Source organism: Indicator indicator, chromosome Z (genome assembly GCF_027791375.1).
Source record: "Indicator indicator isolate 239-I01 chromosome Z, UM_Iind_1.1, whole genome shotgun sequence".
NCBI classification, from domain to species: Eukaryota; Metazoa; Chordata; class Aves; order Piciformes; family Indicatoridae; genus Indicator; species Indicator indicator.
Genome location: NC_072053.1, coordinates 39,748,929 through 39,767,686, shown reverse-complemented (window position 1 = coordinate 39,767,686; position 18,758 = coordinate 39,748,929). Strand labels below are relative to the sequence as shown.

Below are 18,758 nucleotides of genomic sequence, written 5' to 3'. Positions count from 1 at the left end.
GAGGGTAGCTGTCACTTCCTCAGTTTCCCAGAGCAACTCTGATAGCTCCAACAGTGATCCTAATTCTGGTGCTGGACATTGTGCCAGCTGTACATATGGAGGTAATCCCCAACATTAGGGGTGCCCTGCCTTCCGCCAGGGGGAGGTAAGGGATAATGGAGATAACAGAATCTATTGGGATGTGTACATCCAGTGGCCTGGCACTTCAAAATTTCAGAAGTACAGGGCCTTGGTTGACACAGGAGCTCAGTGCATCATAATACCATCAAATTATCAAGGGGAAGAATCTATAACTATTCAGGGAGTCACTGGTGGATCTCAAGAGTTGTTTAAGATAGAGGTTGACGTAAGTTTAACTGGGAAGCAGTGGAAGAAACATACTATTGTAACAGGACCTAATGCACCTTGTATTTTGGGAATTGATTTTCTGAGAGAAGGGCGTTTTAAAGACCCTAAGGGTTACAAATGGGCTTTTGGAATAGCAACTGTAGAAATTGATGGAGGAAAATTGAAGTTGTCTATTAGACCTGAGCTTTCAGATGAATCTGCAGTTGTGGGACAACATGAGATAGAGGATGTAAAGCTGCCGGTTGCTTCTCAAACTGTGCATCACAGACAATACAGAACCAACCATGATTCTTTGGTGCCCATTCAAAACTTGATTCATCAGTTGGAGAGTCAGAAGGTCATCAGCAAAACTCATTCTAGTTCTTAGATTGCCAGTTCTGAATTGGATGCACAAAGGTGAAGGTTCTTCACCACATCATGCAACAGATAATACATGGTCTAAGTGGATGGCTCTGATAACACAGAGAGCTTGAATGGGAAATCTCGAAAGGCCTGGTTTGGTGGAGGTGATCACAAACTGGCCAGAAGGCACAAGCTGTGCAAAACCTCCAGAGGAGAGAGTAACTCACGCTGAGGAAGCTCCTCCTTACAGTGATCTGTCTGATGATGGAAAGAGATATGCTTTGTTCACAGACGGTTCCTGTCGTCTTGTTGGAAACAAGCGGAGATGGAAATGTGCAGTGTGGAGTCCAACGAGCAGAGTTGCAGAAGCAAGAGATGGAGAAGGAGAATCCAGTCAATTTGCAGAGGTAAAAGCTGTCCAGCTAGCTCTTAACGTAGCTGAACGTGAGAGATGGCCAAAGCTTTATCTCTACACTGACTCATGGATGGTAGCCAATGCCTTGTGGGGTTGGCTGAAAGACTGGAAGAAGAATGGCTGGCAGAGGAAAGGAAAGCCAATCTGGGCTGCAGATCTGTGGCAAGACATTGCTGCTCTCATTGAGAGAATCCCAGTGAAAGTGAGACACATCGATGCTCATATTCCTAAGAGCAAAGCTACAGAGGAACAACAACACAACCATCAGGCAGATCTAGCTGCAAGAGTTTCCCAGGTGGACACAAACTCTGATCCTGATCTTGACTGGAAACACCGAGGTGAGCTGTTCTTAGCTCGGTGGGCCCATGACTCGTCAGGACATCAAGGCAGAGATGCAACCTACCGATGGGCTCGTGACAGATCCATTGACATTTCCATGGATGCTATCACACAAGTCATCCATGACTGTGACATTTGTGTTGCTATTAAGCAGGCAAAGAGGATCAAGCCCTTGTGGTACAGTGACCGATGGTCCAAGTACAAGTATGGTGAAGCCTGGCAGATTGACTACATCACTCTACCTCGTTCTCCATCTGGTAAGCAGTATGTGCTGACTATGGTAGAGGCAAGCACTGGATGGCTGGAAACTTATCCAGTTCCTCATGCAACTGCACGTAACACCATTCTTGGTCTGGAAAGACAAATCCTGTGGAGACATGGAACTCCAGAGAGGATTGAGTCAGACAACGGAACTCATTTCAAGAACAATCTTGTGAAAAACTGGGCCAAAGAGCACGGCATCGAGTGGATATTCCACATTCCCTACTATGCACCAGCTGCAGGGAAGATCGAACGCTACAACGGTTTGCTGAAAACCACTCTCAAAGACATGGGGGGTGGATCTTTGAAAAACTAGGAGAAACATTTAGCACAAGCAACCTGGTTGGTGAATAGTAGAGGTTCAGTGAATCGAGCTGGACCTGCCCAATCAGATTTGTTGCGAAAGGAGGAAGGTGATAGAGTTCCTGTTATCAGAGAAAAGAATCTGTTAGGCAAAACTGTTTGGGTATTTTCTCCTTCAGGAGAGGCCAAACCTGTCCGAGGGGTGGTTTCTGCTGAAGGTCCTGGTCACACATATTGGGTAATGCAAGAAAATGGTGAAATTCAGTGCATTCCACAAAGAAATCTAACTTTGGCTGAGAGAGGTTAAATTCAGAGTGTTGTGCAGATACAGCATCGCACCCAAGAGGAGAGTCCATGAGATCTGTGGTGCACAAACCCTGAGAGCCCTGAGTCACCTGAGAGTCCCTGTTCCTTTCTTCGCTCCATCTGCGAGGAAACAAGCTGTTTGCTGTTCTTCCTGTGATTTGACTCTTTTGAATCATCTACATCGGAGATAGCCGGAATGGACTATGGTCTTTATTCACCTATTGTTGTAGATATTATTTTAGATTAGATAAATGGTAGTAGCAGCCAATGGAATTGTTTAGAAGGGGTGGACTGTGATGGTTTGAAACTGTCTTTTTAATTTTTCCTTGCAAAGTTCAGAACAGAGAAAGTGAAAGAGTGTAATAAGTCACTATTGGGTGTAAGAAAGCAAAATACTGATTGTTCTAAATAAGATAGATAGAAATGTTTAAGAACTATTACTCAAAACAAAGTGGGGCACTCTGCACATTCTGCGTTCTGCAGTGGGGGCAGTTGCTGGGCTGTCTGGCTGCTGTTTCTTCTTCTCTTGTGGCTGAAGATAACACACTGACCTTGGCAGCTAAGTTAACAACTTTCTGCTCTAACTAACTCTGCTTTCTGTCCAAGGGGGGCCTTGGGGGGAAGCTTCTGGGAGAAGGAGGCCCCTTTGGGGGGAAGCAAAGGGAGATCGGTTGTGCTTTTCTGTTGATTGTATATATTTATAAATGTTGTGAATTTTGTATATTTGTACATATTCATTGCATTTCTCTGCTTGTAAATACAGCCTTCATTTGCTTCCAAGACTGGGCTAGCCTGGTTACTTGTTGGTGGGGGGGGAATTTCAGCTCACACCGACACACTTGAAGATTCACTTTCTCCATCTTCAATACCATGGATACAGTTTCAACTAAACCACAAAAGCCTGTAACAGTCCATAAACTATATGAGATAATATAATAAATCAAAATTTATTTCCACCTAATTTGATATCACTCAGCTTTGCTGCATCCAGTTCTTCATTTGAGAAGGGCCTGAGTCCAAAGTTTCTCAGAATTTGTGCAGTCTACTGACATTTTACCAGCAAACTATTAAAGTTACTCAGTCAAAACATCCATTTTTTGTAAACACAAATATATGATAGAAAATACAGCACTCATCTCTAATAATTTCAGTGTCATCTCAATAGCAATAATTAAAGCTGACAGCCTTGCTCATACTGGCAGGCAGTGAACACGTAAATAGCTTGAGATTCATTGCTGACAATTTGTATTCACAGATATAATCACTAGATACCTAAAGTCAGAGAGAAAATACGTTAACAAGCAAGCTCCCAAAACTTTCTGGGTTTGGATCCAAATTCTCACTCTTGCCTGAACATTGCAAAACCAGTACAAATTAGCATATGATTAAAATTATGCATATTCCAAAGTGCTTTAATACAGGTATCAGGTCTCATCAAAAACATGTTCATTCACATTTCATTAAGTCAGGAATGTATTGCTACACTGCTGTAATTTGGTTCACATACATTGGATGTTTCCATGCCATCATCTTCATCTTTTTTCACAGTGGGCACTACTCCATGCTCCAATCTACTTTCACAGCTTTCTAGGTCACCGACATCATCCTCTGTTGAGACATATTCCTCTTTATCAGGATTTTCTGTTTCAGAAGCTTGTCGCTCTGACTTATGGTACGCTACGGATGAAGCAGACCAAACGTGAAGTTTCAAACTTTCTTCTTTTCTATAGCTATCAGAGGCAGGCATGTGGGCCCCAGAATGACTGGAAGATCTCTTGTCCTCATCTTCTATTTTTGGTTTCCCCAGTGTAGGAACAGGGATTGAAGAAGAGTCTGAATGGATGCCTCCTATAGATCAAGAATATAATTTGTTAAAAAAATCTCACTTTATATTACAGTAATTTCACTGTAAAACAGTATCGGTTATTCAAATTCAGAACACGGCTCCTCATTTTGAAATCATACAGAAAAGCACATGGTAGAATGATATACACATATGTGCATTAATAGTTCGATCAAAGAGTAATTTATATGTAAATTTTTTGCACTTGGAGAGTGAAATACAGTTTTAATCATTTAATTGGGTTTTTGTATTTGAATCACAACAGATCCTCATCATTCAAAATAATGAGTATTCATGTAGCTTGAAAGTTCATTACCCTGACAGCCCACAATCACTTTGAATATTTGAATAAAAAATATAAAATGTTCATATATTGAACTTTATACCCTACGTTTATACTTACCATGCCTGTTTTAAAAATGAAAATAAACAAAGACTAACGGCTTATAATTAGGAAGATCTAATTCAAGTTGATACCAAGAATATCTTAAAGACAACAGCCCTGATCAAAAAATTAAAATCAATTAGCATAATTTTGCATTTCGCCAATTAGCATAATTGTATATTCCTGTGATGCTAAAAGGGTGAGATTTTGTGGATTGCACTTTATTGAAATTCTTTTTCTGCTGATGTTGGTATGGGATACCCAGAACAATGGGTTAGAAAGATGACCCAAAAAACGTGTTCCTGAAGAGCTCTATGAAACACACCACAGTAAATTCTGAATCAGCAGTACACCCAAGGAATTAAATTAAACAGTCTCTGTAAAGTCCTTTCCTTTCTTTCTTTACAATGGTTATTTGAACTTGTTTTTTGGGAAAATTCCCTTTTCAGGTCAGATTAATACAAAGCTCATCCAATACCAAAATGTAATCCCTGGGTACAAGAGTACTGTCCCGACTGAGCATAATGGACATACTAGCCAGAGATAAAGCAGATCAAGCAACCATCTCCAAAGAGAATACTGAAGCTTCCACCACCATATTGGAATAATGTCTTTTTCCCTACAAAGGTCCAAGTACCACTCTTCTAGAGCACAAAGGAAAGAGAATACTCTCTGTTTTCTCGTCCCTCGCCAAAGAACACAGAATGGCTGTAACCAAATACTAGCTCCTAAGTGATCATGGACCCTCCAAACCTCTATTAAAAGCTGGGGAAAGCTGTAAAGGAAAAGCTGCTTTTTTTGTTGTTTTGTTTTGTTTTGAATATTATTAGGACAGACCTGGAAAGGCTCCAGTAGAGCACCATTTAATTTTTAGGCAGGAATTTCTAAGCCTCCAAATTGCAATACTCACTTTGTTATGTTTATGTGGATCAGTTTTGGTGTTTACCATTTCAAAATAAGCATTAACACAACCATTAGTATTCACAATGAGGGAAAAACTATACACAATTTGCAAGTAAATTTTCATAATACACATAAAACCAAACAGAACTGTTCACAAATTTAGAAGCTAAAATTGCAGTTTGCCTTTCTGAATAGGTATGTGAAACGATACTTGAACTACAATGAAATACAAGACAGAAGAAATAAAGTCCATAATAAATCAGGTATATTAGTATAAAATAGTTCAGGGGGAAAACAGAACCATCTTTGGCCTGATAAGGCCTTTGTAACTTGCATTGTCAGACAGCTCAGCAGAAAGTGACAAGAAATCTGCAGTCTCAAAATAAATCATTTTTGTGCACAAGTATAAATAACTCCTGATATGCAGCATTCTTCATATAAATACACGTAGCACACTACAAGCATGTATGATATGTACTGTTTGCATCAGACATTTTGTATCATTTCTATATAAAAAAAATTCCTGTCAAACTTATCATATCAGTCCACTGAAGAAATGTAATTTACAAAACTTCATCCTGACACTTTAACAAGCACTTAATTAAAACAGTTTAGATGATAACTGCTCTCAGATGAGAGCATTACCTTTGGCATTTTCTCATTCTTACCAAATATCCACCTTCTCTGCATAATTTTATATATAGTCTGCTACTCAGGGTAATATTATGCTTTAATACCCATTGATTTGTGGCTTTAGAGTACCAACAGCCTAAAACTTGCATATGAAACATGATCAGTCCTTATCTCACCTTCAACCTTGACATTATCCAATAAGTGTTGATCCAGCTGCATTCTGCTACTGTTTTCTTCTTCCCCAGAAGGCACTCCTGCATTTACCAGTATCACTTTTTGTCCAGGTTCTTCACTGACCTTGAAGTCAGTAGCTGTTTCAGTTGCTGTGATTTCTGCACCAGCTACCATAGCAGATACTCTGATGTCCTCTGGAGTTTTAAACTTCTTAGATTGAGATCTGGTGTTGTGGAAGCTGTTAGGAAAGATATTGCTGTCAGAGTAAAAAGTCTGTCATGGATAAGATAAAATGTCTACCAATATATATGTTCCTTTCACCTGCTTAAGGTGGAAAAAATTGACAAATTTTCATCTTTTTTTGTATTGAGACAGTGTTTACGATTTCTGACTGATTGGATTTAACCTTGTAATCTTTTATCACCATTCTAGGCAAAATTATTGAACTGTGAAAGTAAAATAACCTTAAGTAACTATTGCTCAAACATTATCCAAACTAGCTTTTTAATGAATCATTCTCTTGAACCTGAAAGAGACCAACCCTTTTGAAAGTAATGAAGACAAAACCTTCTCAGCTGTACTAAAATCACAGAACTGTCAGGGTTGGAAGGGACCTGAAGGATTATTTAGTTCTAACCCCTCTGCCACAGGCAGGGACACTTTCCACTAGATCAGATTGCCCAGAGTCACATCCAGCCTGGCCTTAAAAACGTCCAGGGTAGTATTTCCAAACCCCAATGCTAATAAAACACCAATCTGGACACCCTTCTAAAATCAGATCTCATTATATGTCTTAGGAGTCTTTACATGCATTTTAGACATAAAAAACAAACATCTGAAAGAAGGAAAAATTTTGATCACCAGTATTTTGAATGGCTACAATATCAAACAATATACAGTATTTCATAATGCTATGCAAAATGAAGTGAGGAATTAAAGCTTCAGAATGCAAAAAGGGAAGGATAAAACACAAGGAAGGGAAAGGATAAAACACAAGAAATAGCAACCTCTGTCAGAAACTCATTTGTAATTTATTGCGCTCAGGATAAAAGTAACCGGAAATTAGTCCAGTTTGAAATTCAACTACATGACAGGGGGAAATTTTTATGTCCTTCACTACACATCAGGTTTCAGAACTCATGATACACTAGTGATAGCAGCCAAACTCCTAGTAAATGAGGAGTTTTACAAAGGTCTTGCATCTTCAACTATAGACATGTTGTGCTGGGTTTACACCCATCCTTGATGTGGGGTTGAAAGAATCCAGCCCCGAGGTGGACGAAAGAAACTTGATCCAGGTGGGCAGAGAGAGACTTGGTTTTTCCCCTCCCAGGAAAAGGAGTCCCCTGAGTCAAAGGTGGTCTATTCCACTCTCCCTTCCTGTCCAGCAAGCCTATAAAAAGGGTGGACATCGTTTACTGCCCTCTCTTTCCCTGCTTCGCCTGCTCAAGAGAGATCATCTGCTGCTTCCTGCACTGACCATGTGGGTTAGGGCCTATTTTCCAAGCTGCATTCCAGCTTTTCTAAAGAACTGAATCCACTTACACCCAGAGAATATAAGGCCATGCAGGCTTGGGTTTTTCTGTTTATCCTTATCCTTTACTTTTGTAAATCCTCCCTGTTATTGCTATATATATTTTATTTAAAATTTACCTCTTTTACCTTCAGACCCATTCCAGACTATTTCTTTTGTGAATTTACCTCTCCTTTCCCCTGCCTGATTTTGTTTTACCTTATCTTAGCAGGAAAAGGAGGGGGAGGAATCTCTATCTGTTACCAATTGGGCTTTTAGACTCCAGATAAAGCTCAAACCAGCACAGATCTCAAGAAAAACATTTTGCTACCCTTTATATTTTATTCTGTGTCCACCTCTCAACATCCTCTCTATGAAACAGTAACTTCCAAAGAATTTGCTGAAGTATGAGATGCCCATTACTGGCCATTGTAATATAACAGGAAGTATTATTAGTGTTTACATGCAGCCATTACATTTACATATAGCAAACTATTTCAGCCACAGATGCCAGAATTAAGCTCTCCTTTTCATTATATTCTTGAAGATTTCCATAGGCAGTATGTCTATTTTTGCTCTAATGGAGCTTGCATTATTTCTATAATCAAAATTATGACAATTTCAATTGACACATTACACTAGAAATGTAGCTGAATAAACATTTTATTCTCCATTTGTAAAGTGTGTCTTTACCATGCCTGAACAAAAGCCAACTCAAGAATCAAACAGCACTGGAGTTCTTTTCACTGAGTTAGCTACATGCATGAAATCAGACCACGCATTCTTACAACAAAACACAAACATTAAAAAGTCTTTGCTTTTAGCTAAAACTGGCTAGCTAGAAGGGTACTACCAAACCAATCACTTCTGGTCCAAGTGTGAACTTGCAGTTACACTGTACAATACATGCAGTGAAACTTAGCAGAGGGCAAAATGGCATTCCACTACCTAAATAACAGAATTACTTTCTCTCTCTGTCCAGGTAAAGGTATAAACAAACTGGCCATTCAGCTACTTCACTGTTTGCCCCACAAACTATTCTTACCCAGAGCAAACAAAATGTTGTATTTCTCAACTATAATTTTGCATTCCTTTTCTTTACACATTGATTTTCCTGTCATTAAAAAAAAAAAAAACCCCACAACCCAAAAAACATTAACTCATTAAGAAAATGAGGAAATTCAATTTAAGAGCAAGTTTTTAAAGTAACTGTACTGTAAAATTATCTGAATGATAAAACAGGTCTTAAAAAAAGAATCAGTCTATCTTTAACCCAACAAATTGCGCTCTGCAGAGAGCAGATGACAACAAACCTGCCTACTCCGGGCTAGAAATTAGGTAGATTTTTATTTAATAATAAAGAAGAAAATCCATTAAAAACTTTTTAAATAAGACAAGAAAGCATTAGTGTACAATGCCTGTGCAAAGCAAAACAAAAACCACAACATACACCAAGAAAATAGATCCATCTATGAAACTGCTTTACCAGATCAAAGCTTTGATAGCTTCAGTGACAACATAAGAGACTTTTTCTTCCCCATTGTCTTACTGTTGTCAGCACCGCCAACTGAGACTGAGGCCTTTCTTTTGCCAAATTATGATCTGTAATTGACCTGTGATAGCCATAGAGAGGTTTCAGCTGTAGCAGTGTGAGAGTGTTGCAAATAGGCAGTGATTACTCCTTGGAGTTATATGGCAGTGAGGACTAAGACTATACCTAGAGACTTCACAGAGCTGTTTGGATTTTGACAGCTTCATAGCAGGTTTTTCTGATTTAAACTTTACTTCGCCTCTCAGAAGCTTTGTCTTAAGGTTGCAGATGTCACTAGAAACAATGGCAACCATCTGCACCTTAAAAATTTTAATGGAATGACCTCTTCTAAAGGGTGAAGTCAGTAAGTGACCTCAAATAAAACACATGAGAAAATGGCAAAAAAGAAGCAGGGAGGAAATTGACATCATACTGGACTATTAAACAGGAAAAAGAAGCATAAATACCGCTTGTGAAAGTTCTTCATTTTCTTTCTTTTCTTTAGCCAGATCTTTACTTCAGGTGTTGATTCAGGAGTTGGTTTTGTATGATCAATGGTGTATAAATCCTTGCCTTGTTTCCACAGCTGGTATCTGTCTGGTTGAAACTTCTTCACGAAGACGTCCATGGATATTGTCACCACGTCTTTCCTACAAGTGCACTACAAGAGAAGAAAGGAATTTGTAAGTGACAAGTAGTGGAATGTACCACAGTTTGCAGCAAAGAAAATCCAACATAAAAATCTCACATTTGTAAAGCAACCCTACTTTAATCAAAATTTTCATTTTTCCTTCTCCACTGCTTCTTCAGGGACTGTTCAGGCACTGTTCTTCAGGATTGTTCAAGGTACTCCATTGTTTGACTACGGAGGTTAAGACCAAAAAGAAACTAGAACACTTCGTTTTGCATTATTAGTTGTTCTTGATAGTTTTAAATGCAAAACCATATTGAATCCAAAGACTGCACATATCTGTAGTGGTATTATTATTTTATTTCTAAAAATAACTCAAATAGTGTCCACCTGACCCAAAGAACTTTAGCGTTATATGCAGTCATAGCTTTTAAAGCTTCAGAATAAAATGCATACAAGTACCATATTGTGGTGGTTTGGCGTTGGCCTGCAAGCCAGATGCCCACCAGAGCCGCTCTATCACTCCCCTTCTTAAATGGACGGGGCAAGAGGGGGAAAAAATATAACAAAAGCCAATAATAAGACAGAAGCAATTTTAATAATAATGAGCAAAAAAGCAATAGACCACATGGAAGCGAAAGCAGAGAGATCTTAGTCTCTACTTCCCATCAGCAGGACAATGAGCAGCTTTGGGAAGCAGGGCTCTCTAAGCTTGGTGATTCCTTAAGGAGGATAGATGCCATGGACAAATCCCCCACCTCCTTCTTTCACTTCATTCTTATATCTGAGCTGATGTCATATGGCATGGAATACCTCTCTGGCCAGTCTGGGTCAGCTGGCTCAGCCGTGTCCCTTCCCAAGATCTTGCCCACCCCTCAGCATACACTTGGGGCAGGGAAACGTTGAAAAGACACAGCCCTGGGTACTTATTCAACAGTAGCCCAAACACTGCTGTGTTATCAACTACTGCTGCAAAACACAGCACTAGAAAGATCCTGTGAGGAGAATTAACTCCAGCTCGGCCTAACCCAATACTCATATGAAGCTACAGTTTTGGCCAGGTTTCTCTATGAAGAGGAAGAAAGAAGCAAGAGAAAACAATATTATGTTTAAGGTCTAGAAGAGTGGTATGAAGATGTAACCTGACCTCCTATGCAATGCAGATGCTAAAATCACATGCAGCATTTTCCTCATCAACTTTGCTCTAGTCCTTGATTTTAGTCCCCAGTTTTAGTCTCCTGATAAATTTTTGCCCCCTCCTTTTTTTACAAATTAGAATTAAAAATAAAGCAAAAATTTAGAGTATTACTGTTTTCACTCTTAGATGCCAAGACTTCCAGTGGTTTGGAAGAAAATAATTATTTGTCAACACTCAAGTATCAAGGAAGCAAATAAGAAAGAAAATGTATTCTACAATGGAATTATAATAGTATACAAGAAGACTCAAATTGTATCTAAATGAGGCACAGAATTTTACTCAGTAATCTTTGATCAGTTTCCACAACATTTTAATAGAACTGCGTTTTTTTAAAAACAAGCAGATGTTAAAAATACAATAGAAGCTTTTAGAAGTTGTAAACTTTTAAAACATGCACTTCTGAGTAAAATGCAATGGAGAAACACTATGGTCAACTTTACTGTTTGCCTGAAATTCCAGAAGACAGGCTTCTAGGAACTAAAGGGTGGAAATATTCAAAAATATCATATCAAACAACAAGGTATGTTCTGAAAATAAATTCTACTGATAATCCATAAAATAAGCCAACAAAAAAATATACATTTGTTGCTTCAATAAATAATCTGTTCTTTGTGGTGTCAGTGACAGGTTTTAATGTTTTTCCTTCATTCCTCAGTTGACTGACTTGTTGCTGACAGTTACATGACCTCCTGTTCCCAAGACAAGAATGTAACTGAAGGATTCTCTCTAAAGCACAATTAGATGTCATTCTTTTGAAGAAGCCTCTATGGAAAGATACAAAAGGGACATACCACTGCCTACTGGAATACTCACAGTGACATCTTCATGGATCACAATAATTTTGGAAGCATATTTTGGTTGTTTTTTTTTTTAACTAAATGCAAAATCAAAGCTGTGGGCTCATTAAGTAAAATTATAGCTCATGTTGCCACAGATAAACATTGCAGCATCTGCATTGGAAAGAATAATTTTCTATATGCAGTAGGATTATTCTGACACATATTCTGCAATCAAAGATTAGTATGACAATTATAATACTTAAGGGAACCCTCTTACAGTTCTTTGGTATCTCAATTAACATCATCAGCATCACCAGTACTGCTATTATTAATCCCATCATAAAGATTCAGCTTGGAGGTAAGCATTCCAAACAACAGTTTTTAGTAGCCGCAAACCTTTATCACAATGAATTGGAAGAAAAATGTTTCAGCAGCTTTAACAAATTACTGTAACTAATTGTGAGATACAGTTGCAATGTGAGAAAATTACCTATAAAGACACACTCAGGCAAAAGGATTTCTTTCAAATATGTACTATTACCATGTACTTGCTATTATTATGTACTAAAAATATTAAATTATTCCCACATAGGACTCTGTTTCAGGCGAATTTAAATTCATGTTTTGATAGTCACCGTATTGATTCACTAACATCTACATTAGTATCTAAGAACAGTTCCTGAAAAACACTTTATATGTATCTTAAGGATCTTTCTAGTACACCATCAGTAATACTAAACTCTTTCAAATAGAGTCACTGGATTTTTTTAATGAATATTAAATAATCCAAAATATTATTTTGCTGCAACAGAAAGAAAACAGATTATTTATTATTTGACTAACAGAAGGTGAGTAATATTTCTCAGTTTCACAGCTCTAAGCATGGAAATGTATATCCAGAGCAAAGACTTTGGGATGTGCATTCTTGTCTTTCAGTTCAAAGAAGTATACCTGATGATTTACCTTCTAAAATGTGAAATTATGTCATTATCCATGAAAATATCTTCTCAACCTAAACATCAGGTCTGATATTATAGTTTTACTGTATTTTACATATTAAACTTAAAATACCCGGAGTATTTTGGACACTTTGCACTCAGTATTGGATTTTGTAATTAAAATATCATTCTTCATTATATCTGAAACCTACTTAGAATTCTTCCAAAGTATTAATCTGATGAAGAACAGTAATACTTTGTATGCTTTTTGTCCTTTCTTTCCATAATCACTTCAGAAAAAGAGAGGCACCTACTCCACATTATATCTGCACAGTACAGCTAAACTCTTGTGGAACATGCATGAGAACAGTTAAGAGAACAGATTTTTACAAAACATAAAACAAACCAACAAATTTGCAGAAAGAGGCAAGAATTAGTCTGCTAACCTCTATACACTATGTAGGTCCCAATCCACAGAGCATAACCTAAAAAAAATATTTAGCCAGGCTATTTTTCACTGATACACCTTCCTGACTATTTATGATGATTAAAGATTTCTTCCTGGTACAGTGGCAATGATCTAGGCATTAGAGAGAGACATTTTAAATAATGTAGATTCTTCTTACCAGCCTAGGTTCAATTAACTATTTCACCCATTATATCTTGCAATATTTTAAAAGAACCATGTTCAAACAATGTAAAAGGTATGCTTTGATAAAAAACATTTTTAAGGTGCTGCAACTGGAACTGCTTCTTGTAGATTACCTGTAAAAGGAATGCTTGATAGGTACTGCATGTCACGAGGACAGGAATTAATAAATCCTGGTAACAATAACTGTTCCTTTCTATGGAATCAAACAGTTACATATTTTCACACTAACCTTCTGGCAACTTGTAGGCACTGTGGCAGAAACCTTGGATACCAGCTAGCCATCTGTGCAAGCTTCAATAAAGCAACTCTTCCTTTGCTAAGTCCTAGGCAGTACACTGACTTTTCCCTGACACATCCCGTCCAAATAACAAAGAGACAAATTCAAAACACCACTTTTAAAAAGTTCTTTTTACAAACACTCTGTGATGTTCTGGGTAAACAATAGAAAAATATTTCTAGAAATATTTCTCATTTGTATTCATATATGCATAAGCAAACAGTCTCAAATATTTATAAAATAGTCCAATATTTAAGTAGTCTACTAAAAAGTATCTGTTTTTCTTGATTCTAATGTCCAATTTATTTTATAATTACACGAGACCACTTAACACATTCCTATACCCAAAAAAAACCCAGAAAAGGTTCCATTTACATTAAGTGGAACTGATTCCATCGGCATCAGATGCCACAGCAAAAATGTGCTGATTTTCCTCCAAATCCTTTGAAACCTGAGCAACAGAACATGTGACAGGTCACAGCTGAAAGAACCCTATCTTTTCTTAAACATTTCACCTCTCTCTATCTTTTCTGCCTGTTACACTTTCTTGATTATAATATTTTTTCCTTAATGTGACCCAGAAATCACGAATTAAATATGACTTAGGAGTGAAAATGAGAAAACTGATGAAAATCAAAAAGGAATCTAGGCATCAGCCTATGATCCATGAACTTGCTAGAGACAGATAAAGATGAAAACAGAAATTTCTAGGCAAGAGGAGAGAAAGGGATTTACATACATTTGGTAATTCTAAAGGTTTTCTTCAACTCTGATTTTGCTCTGCATTTTCAGCCCAAATTCTCCTTTTTAACTCACATTCACTTCCGTGTGCATACCTGATGCCTATACACAGAAAACCTTTGCCTGGAGTCTTTACCTCTCTGTATCAACTACCTGTGTGAAATCCTTCGCTTAGATCTGCATCGTTTCCATAGTACCTCTGGATTGAATTTCCTCAAATCTAGACTATGAAGAATTCTGTCCTTCACTGAAACTTACTGTCTTGTAATTCCTGTATTTTAAACTGAAAGGATTCTGACCCTGTGAAGTTTTAATTTGTTTTAAAGAAATTAATCTCTGTCTGCAGCAGACCTGAATTAACCAATTCTAAATTATCTCCCAAAGCAAGAAAACAAACACTCTGTGCAATAGTGTGTGTAGACAGATATATAGATATATATACAGATACAGAGAGAGAGAGAGAGAGAATAAACAATAACTTGTATCTGTGCAATACCTAATACAGGCCCTTTACCATGTCATTTCTCATCTTGACTACACAAATTCCAGATTTATCACATTATCGTTATCACAGATTTACTTATAGAAATGTTACTACTATCAAGCATAAAAAAGGAATTCACAAATGGCTCAAGTACAATGATTCCAAACAATTACATATATCCAAAGCTCACTAATTACAGTATAGATGCAACATATTGTAAGTAAGATGTCAGTGTAATAAGAAACCCCATGAGGAAATTTTCCTTCTCTATTCCCAATAAAATCAAAAAGAAAATCATCAGGATATCAATTTAAAAATTCCTTTCCTACATACCAACCAGGAAAAGCCTCATATTAGAAATCTATATACTGCAGATTCTAAAGAGAGTTCTGAAAAGACAGGCACTGACATACATCTGGTATAAATATACAAGCTGAGGAATAAGGACTTGTTCTGTTATTTTGGAGCACTGTTTGTTGGATAAAATAAACTATCACATATACTGCATTATTTAAAATAACTTTCTGGCAGAATTAATACATCTGTGCATCACTATTAATACATCGGTGCATCATTGGTGTTGCTAGTTAAACCAGCAAATGAAATTATTTTCAGGACTTTCAGAAGTCTTTTTTAAATTCAGGTTCAGATTTAATAATAACTGAAGATTCACACTAATATAAGCAGATGAGTATAGACACATTTTTTAACACAATTCAAATATAACAGAGCTCTAAACCTAGCTGCCATTATAGAAAGTTATCGTTGCATTTCCACATGGTAATGCCCTTAGACAGATCATACTGAAAAATAAGTACTACAAAGAATCATCGCATTTAATCTGAAGATTAAAAATGTGCATTTTTCACTGTTGCTTCTGAAGCAGAGCACAGCAAATGGAATAGTAGCCTGCCCTTGTATTAATACAACGGTAAATTACCTTTTAAAGTTCAGAAAATATTTTTTCTGAACATTTTGAGGATATTATGAAATGTCATGACACATTTTAATTTTGTCAGGTTTCACCTTTCAGTATCTAGAACATTGTATTAAGGGATGTTAAAACCATCAAATTAACATTATCAATGGTAAATCATAGTACATAATGATTTCCGCCTGAGGGAAGGAGAAGGAAGCAATGAAATTCCAAAGAGGGAAAAGCTGTGGCCTAGTGTCATGTGAAGTATATAAAGCACCATCATATTCATCAAGTTCCTCTAGGGCATATGGTAAATTCTTGTAAAAGCTAATTTTTTGAGACTTAGATGCCCAGCATTCATTACTCATGTACATCTTGTAGCTTCTGCAGATGCTGAGTCAAACAGCAGGATGAATCAACTGTTGTTTTTTTTATATATCAATAACCTCACTGCTCCAATTATTAAGCATTATTCTAACAGAAAATTCAGAGAATTAGAACTACAAAAATTAACATTAACCAATTTATTATAGATTGACAATCTACTGAATTTTTTTGATGATATGACTCTTAATGAAAGTTTCTGTCTTCATTCTTATTTCATTTATACTATTGCTCAGCAAGGCAGAACAGTGTTCAGAAAACCCTATACACCTTCCAACAGATAATGAAAAAATCTGTAGTTTCATACACCTTCGTTCCAGGAATTTCAGAATGCTTAGCAAAAAATTTTATGTTTTTTCCTTATTAACACAGGAGAAGAAATCAGACCATAAAAATGCTTGTTTGTAAATGTCACAAAGAAAGACACAATCGGAACTGAGACTAGAATGTATCTGATTTTCAATTTTTTTGCTCCCTATGTTAGGCCTTATTAACTGAACAGAGAAAAAGAGAATTATTTTTCCACATCTCAAAGTAACTTTTTTTCAAGGCTCTCTTACTATTCTGATTCTATTACAAAGACAACGAATAAAAAGAGGGCAGAAAAATAATAGTAAAAAAAAAATGGTCCTACCATGTATTTTAAAAGCTAATATAACCCAATAAATTCCTAATAATCTGCAGCTATCTACTTATATTGCTTGCTCTTTAACAAAGGACAGAAAGAAAAGAAACTTGCTATACAATGTTCTACCACTGTTTAAAACCAAAGTCAGCAACAGAGTATCATTTTATTACCAAAATAAAAAAACAGAAAACCACACCTCCAGCCCTCAAAACATTTTTTTTAAAACAGCTATCCTGTCAGAAACAATGCAAAGAAAAAGCACTTAATTAAATTAAACTTCAAAAGGAAGAATGGAATCTCCTCACAACCCAATTCTTGTAGTTAGTATTCTGGAACACTGGGCTCAACTAATAAAATTACTCAAATACATAACTTGCTAAAATATGAATCAAGAGTCGAATCAGAGCATTTTTTTATTTTACCTGTCACAAAGAGAAAAGAGTAACTGAACCAAAGGAAAATTCATTGCATGAAGTATGCTTCTAAAACAGGCTGAAACTAAACATTTTTTGAAGAAATGGAATGTTTCTGATGACTAAAGTTCTCCTACTAAAAAACAGTCGCACTGATGTAAAGTCCCTTCTAGCAAACACTGGTTTATCAACAAATACATCATTGTCATTGAAGATCCTAGAGAAACATCTGCCAACAGTCACGGAAAATTGAACCCATTCCTAGAAAATAGGAGTTTGCAGCTAACAAATGTGATAGACAATGGGAAAGGTGCAGTGTAAACAGATCTTGCATGCAACTTAAAGACCTAATGCAAAAAAAAAAAAAAGGCAAAAAAAAAAAAGCAAAAAAAAAAAAACCAAACAAAAATACCCAACAAACAAAACACCCACAACATTCAAAGCAACAGAATTTCCGTCTGCTCAAGTGAAGCGAAAAACGAAGAAACAATGATCTTGACAACATGGGCCTTTCTGATTTATTGTTTCTGAAGGAGTGACAGTCACATGAAGGACTTGACAGAAGATGATGATCAATATTCTTACCTCAGATAATTTACCATGCCCTAGAGTTAAGAAAATAAACATTACTTCACTGTTCACTGAAGTGGCTATATTGCTGTCGTGATCAGAGTTACTATGCTGTCCAGTATAGATAAAAGGCAGGAATTTTCCTGAAAAAGACCTAACAATGCCTGTCTCTAGTACTGGTCAAGCTTTTCAGAGAACCAAAACACACTATACCAGACACACCTATTTAATTTGTTTATATGTTCATCAGAAAATGAAAAAGCAAGGCTAGAGCAAAATAAGTATCCCCAAGTGTTGCAACAAGTAAGAACAAATATGAAACTGGTATATAGAGCTCAGTGTCGAGCATGCAGTCTCATAGTAGATAAGAAATTGAAAAGCATTTATTAAGGTACCAGAATTATTTGCCATGTCTTTGGTCCAACACATTTTTTAAACCTGTCTGTAACAGGACTACTGTCAATCCATTAGATCTTTGTCTTATAAAAGCCTAGTGTAGCTAAATCTCCAAATATCAGTATTACCTGGAATAAGAGTATTGACTTCGCATAAACTTCTTCAGAAGTAGGCTAGATGGTCAATTTTACTCTGAGAATGGAAGCTCAGGATTGTAGAGAACTATTACCGTATACTGCTGGACACTAAAATAACTCCAGAACCAAAATTGACCAGCTATGTAAAAATAACAGTCACATACATCCATGGCCTTTCTCCCACATTCATACATCCACACAAGACCCTCCCGTCACACTCCGAAGTTGGGAATGTTGCACAACCAGAGATCTGTGTGATTGCAAAGCATAAAAATATCATTACTTTCTTGGTTATGTGACTGCACTATTAACCTG

The 18,758-nt window shown here is 36.8% G+C and overlaps 1 protein-coding gene across 1 annotated transcript in view; it reads right to left on the bottom strand.

Moving 5' to 3' along the window:
* Positions 1-18,758, bottom strand: part of LOC128979641 (lysine-specific demethylase 4C-like) — a 244,084-nt gene that overhangs the window by 130,122 nt on the left and 95,204 nt on the right. Inside the window, exons 5-7 of the mRNA XM_054397969.1 lie at positions 9,764-9,957; positions 6,255-6,490; positions 3,822-4,162 (exon numbers count right to left, since the gene is read on the bottom strand). Of these exons, the coding sequence (XP_054253944.1) occupies positions 3,822-4,162; positions 6,255-6,490; positions 9,764-9,957 (771 nt within the window). The remainder of the gene's footprint in view (positions 1-3,821; positions 4,163-6,254; positions 6,491-9,763; positions 9,958-18,758) is intronic.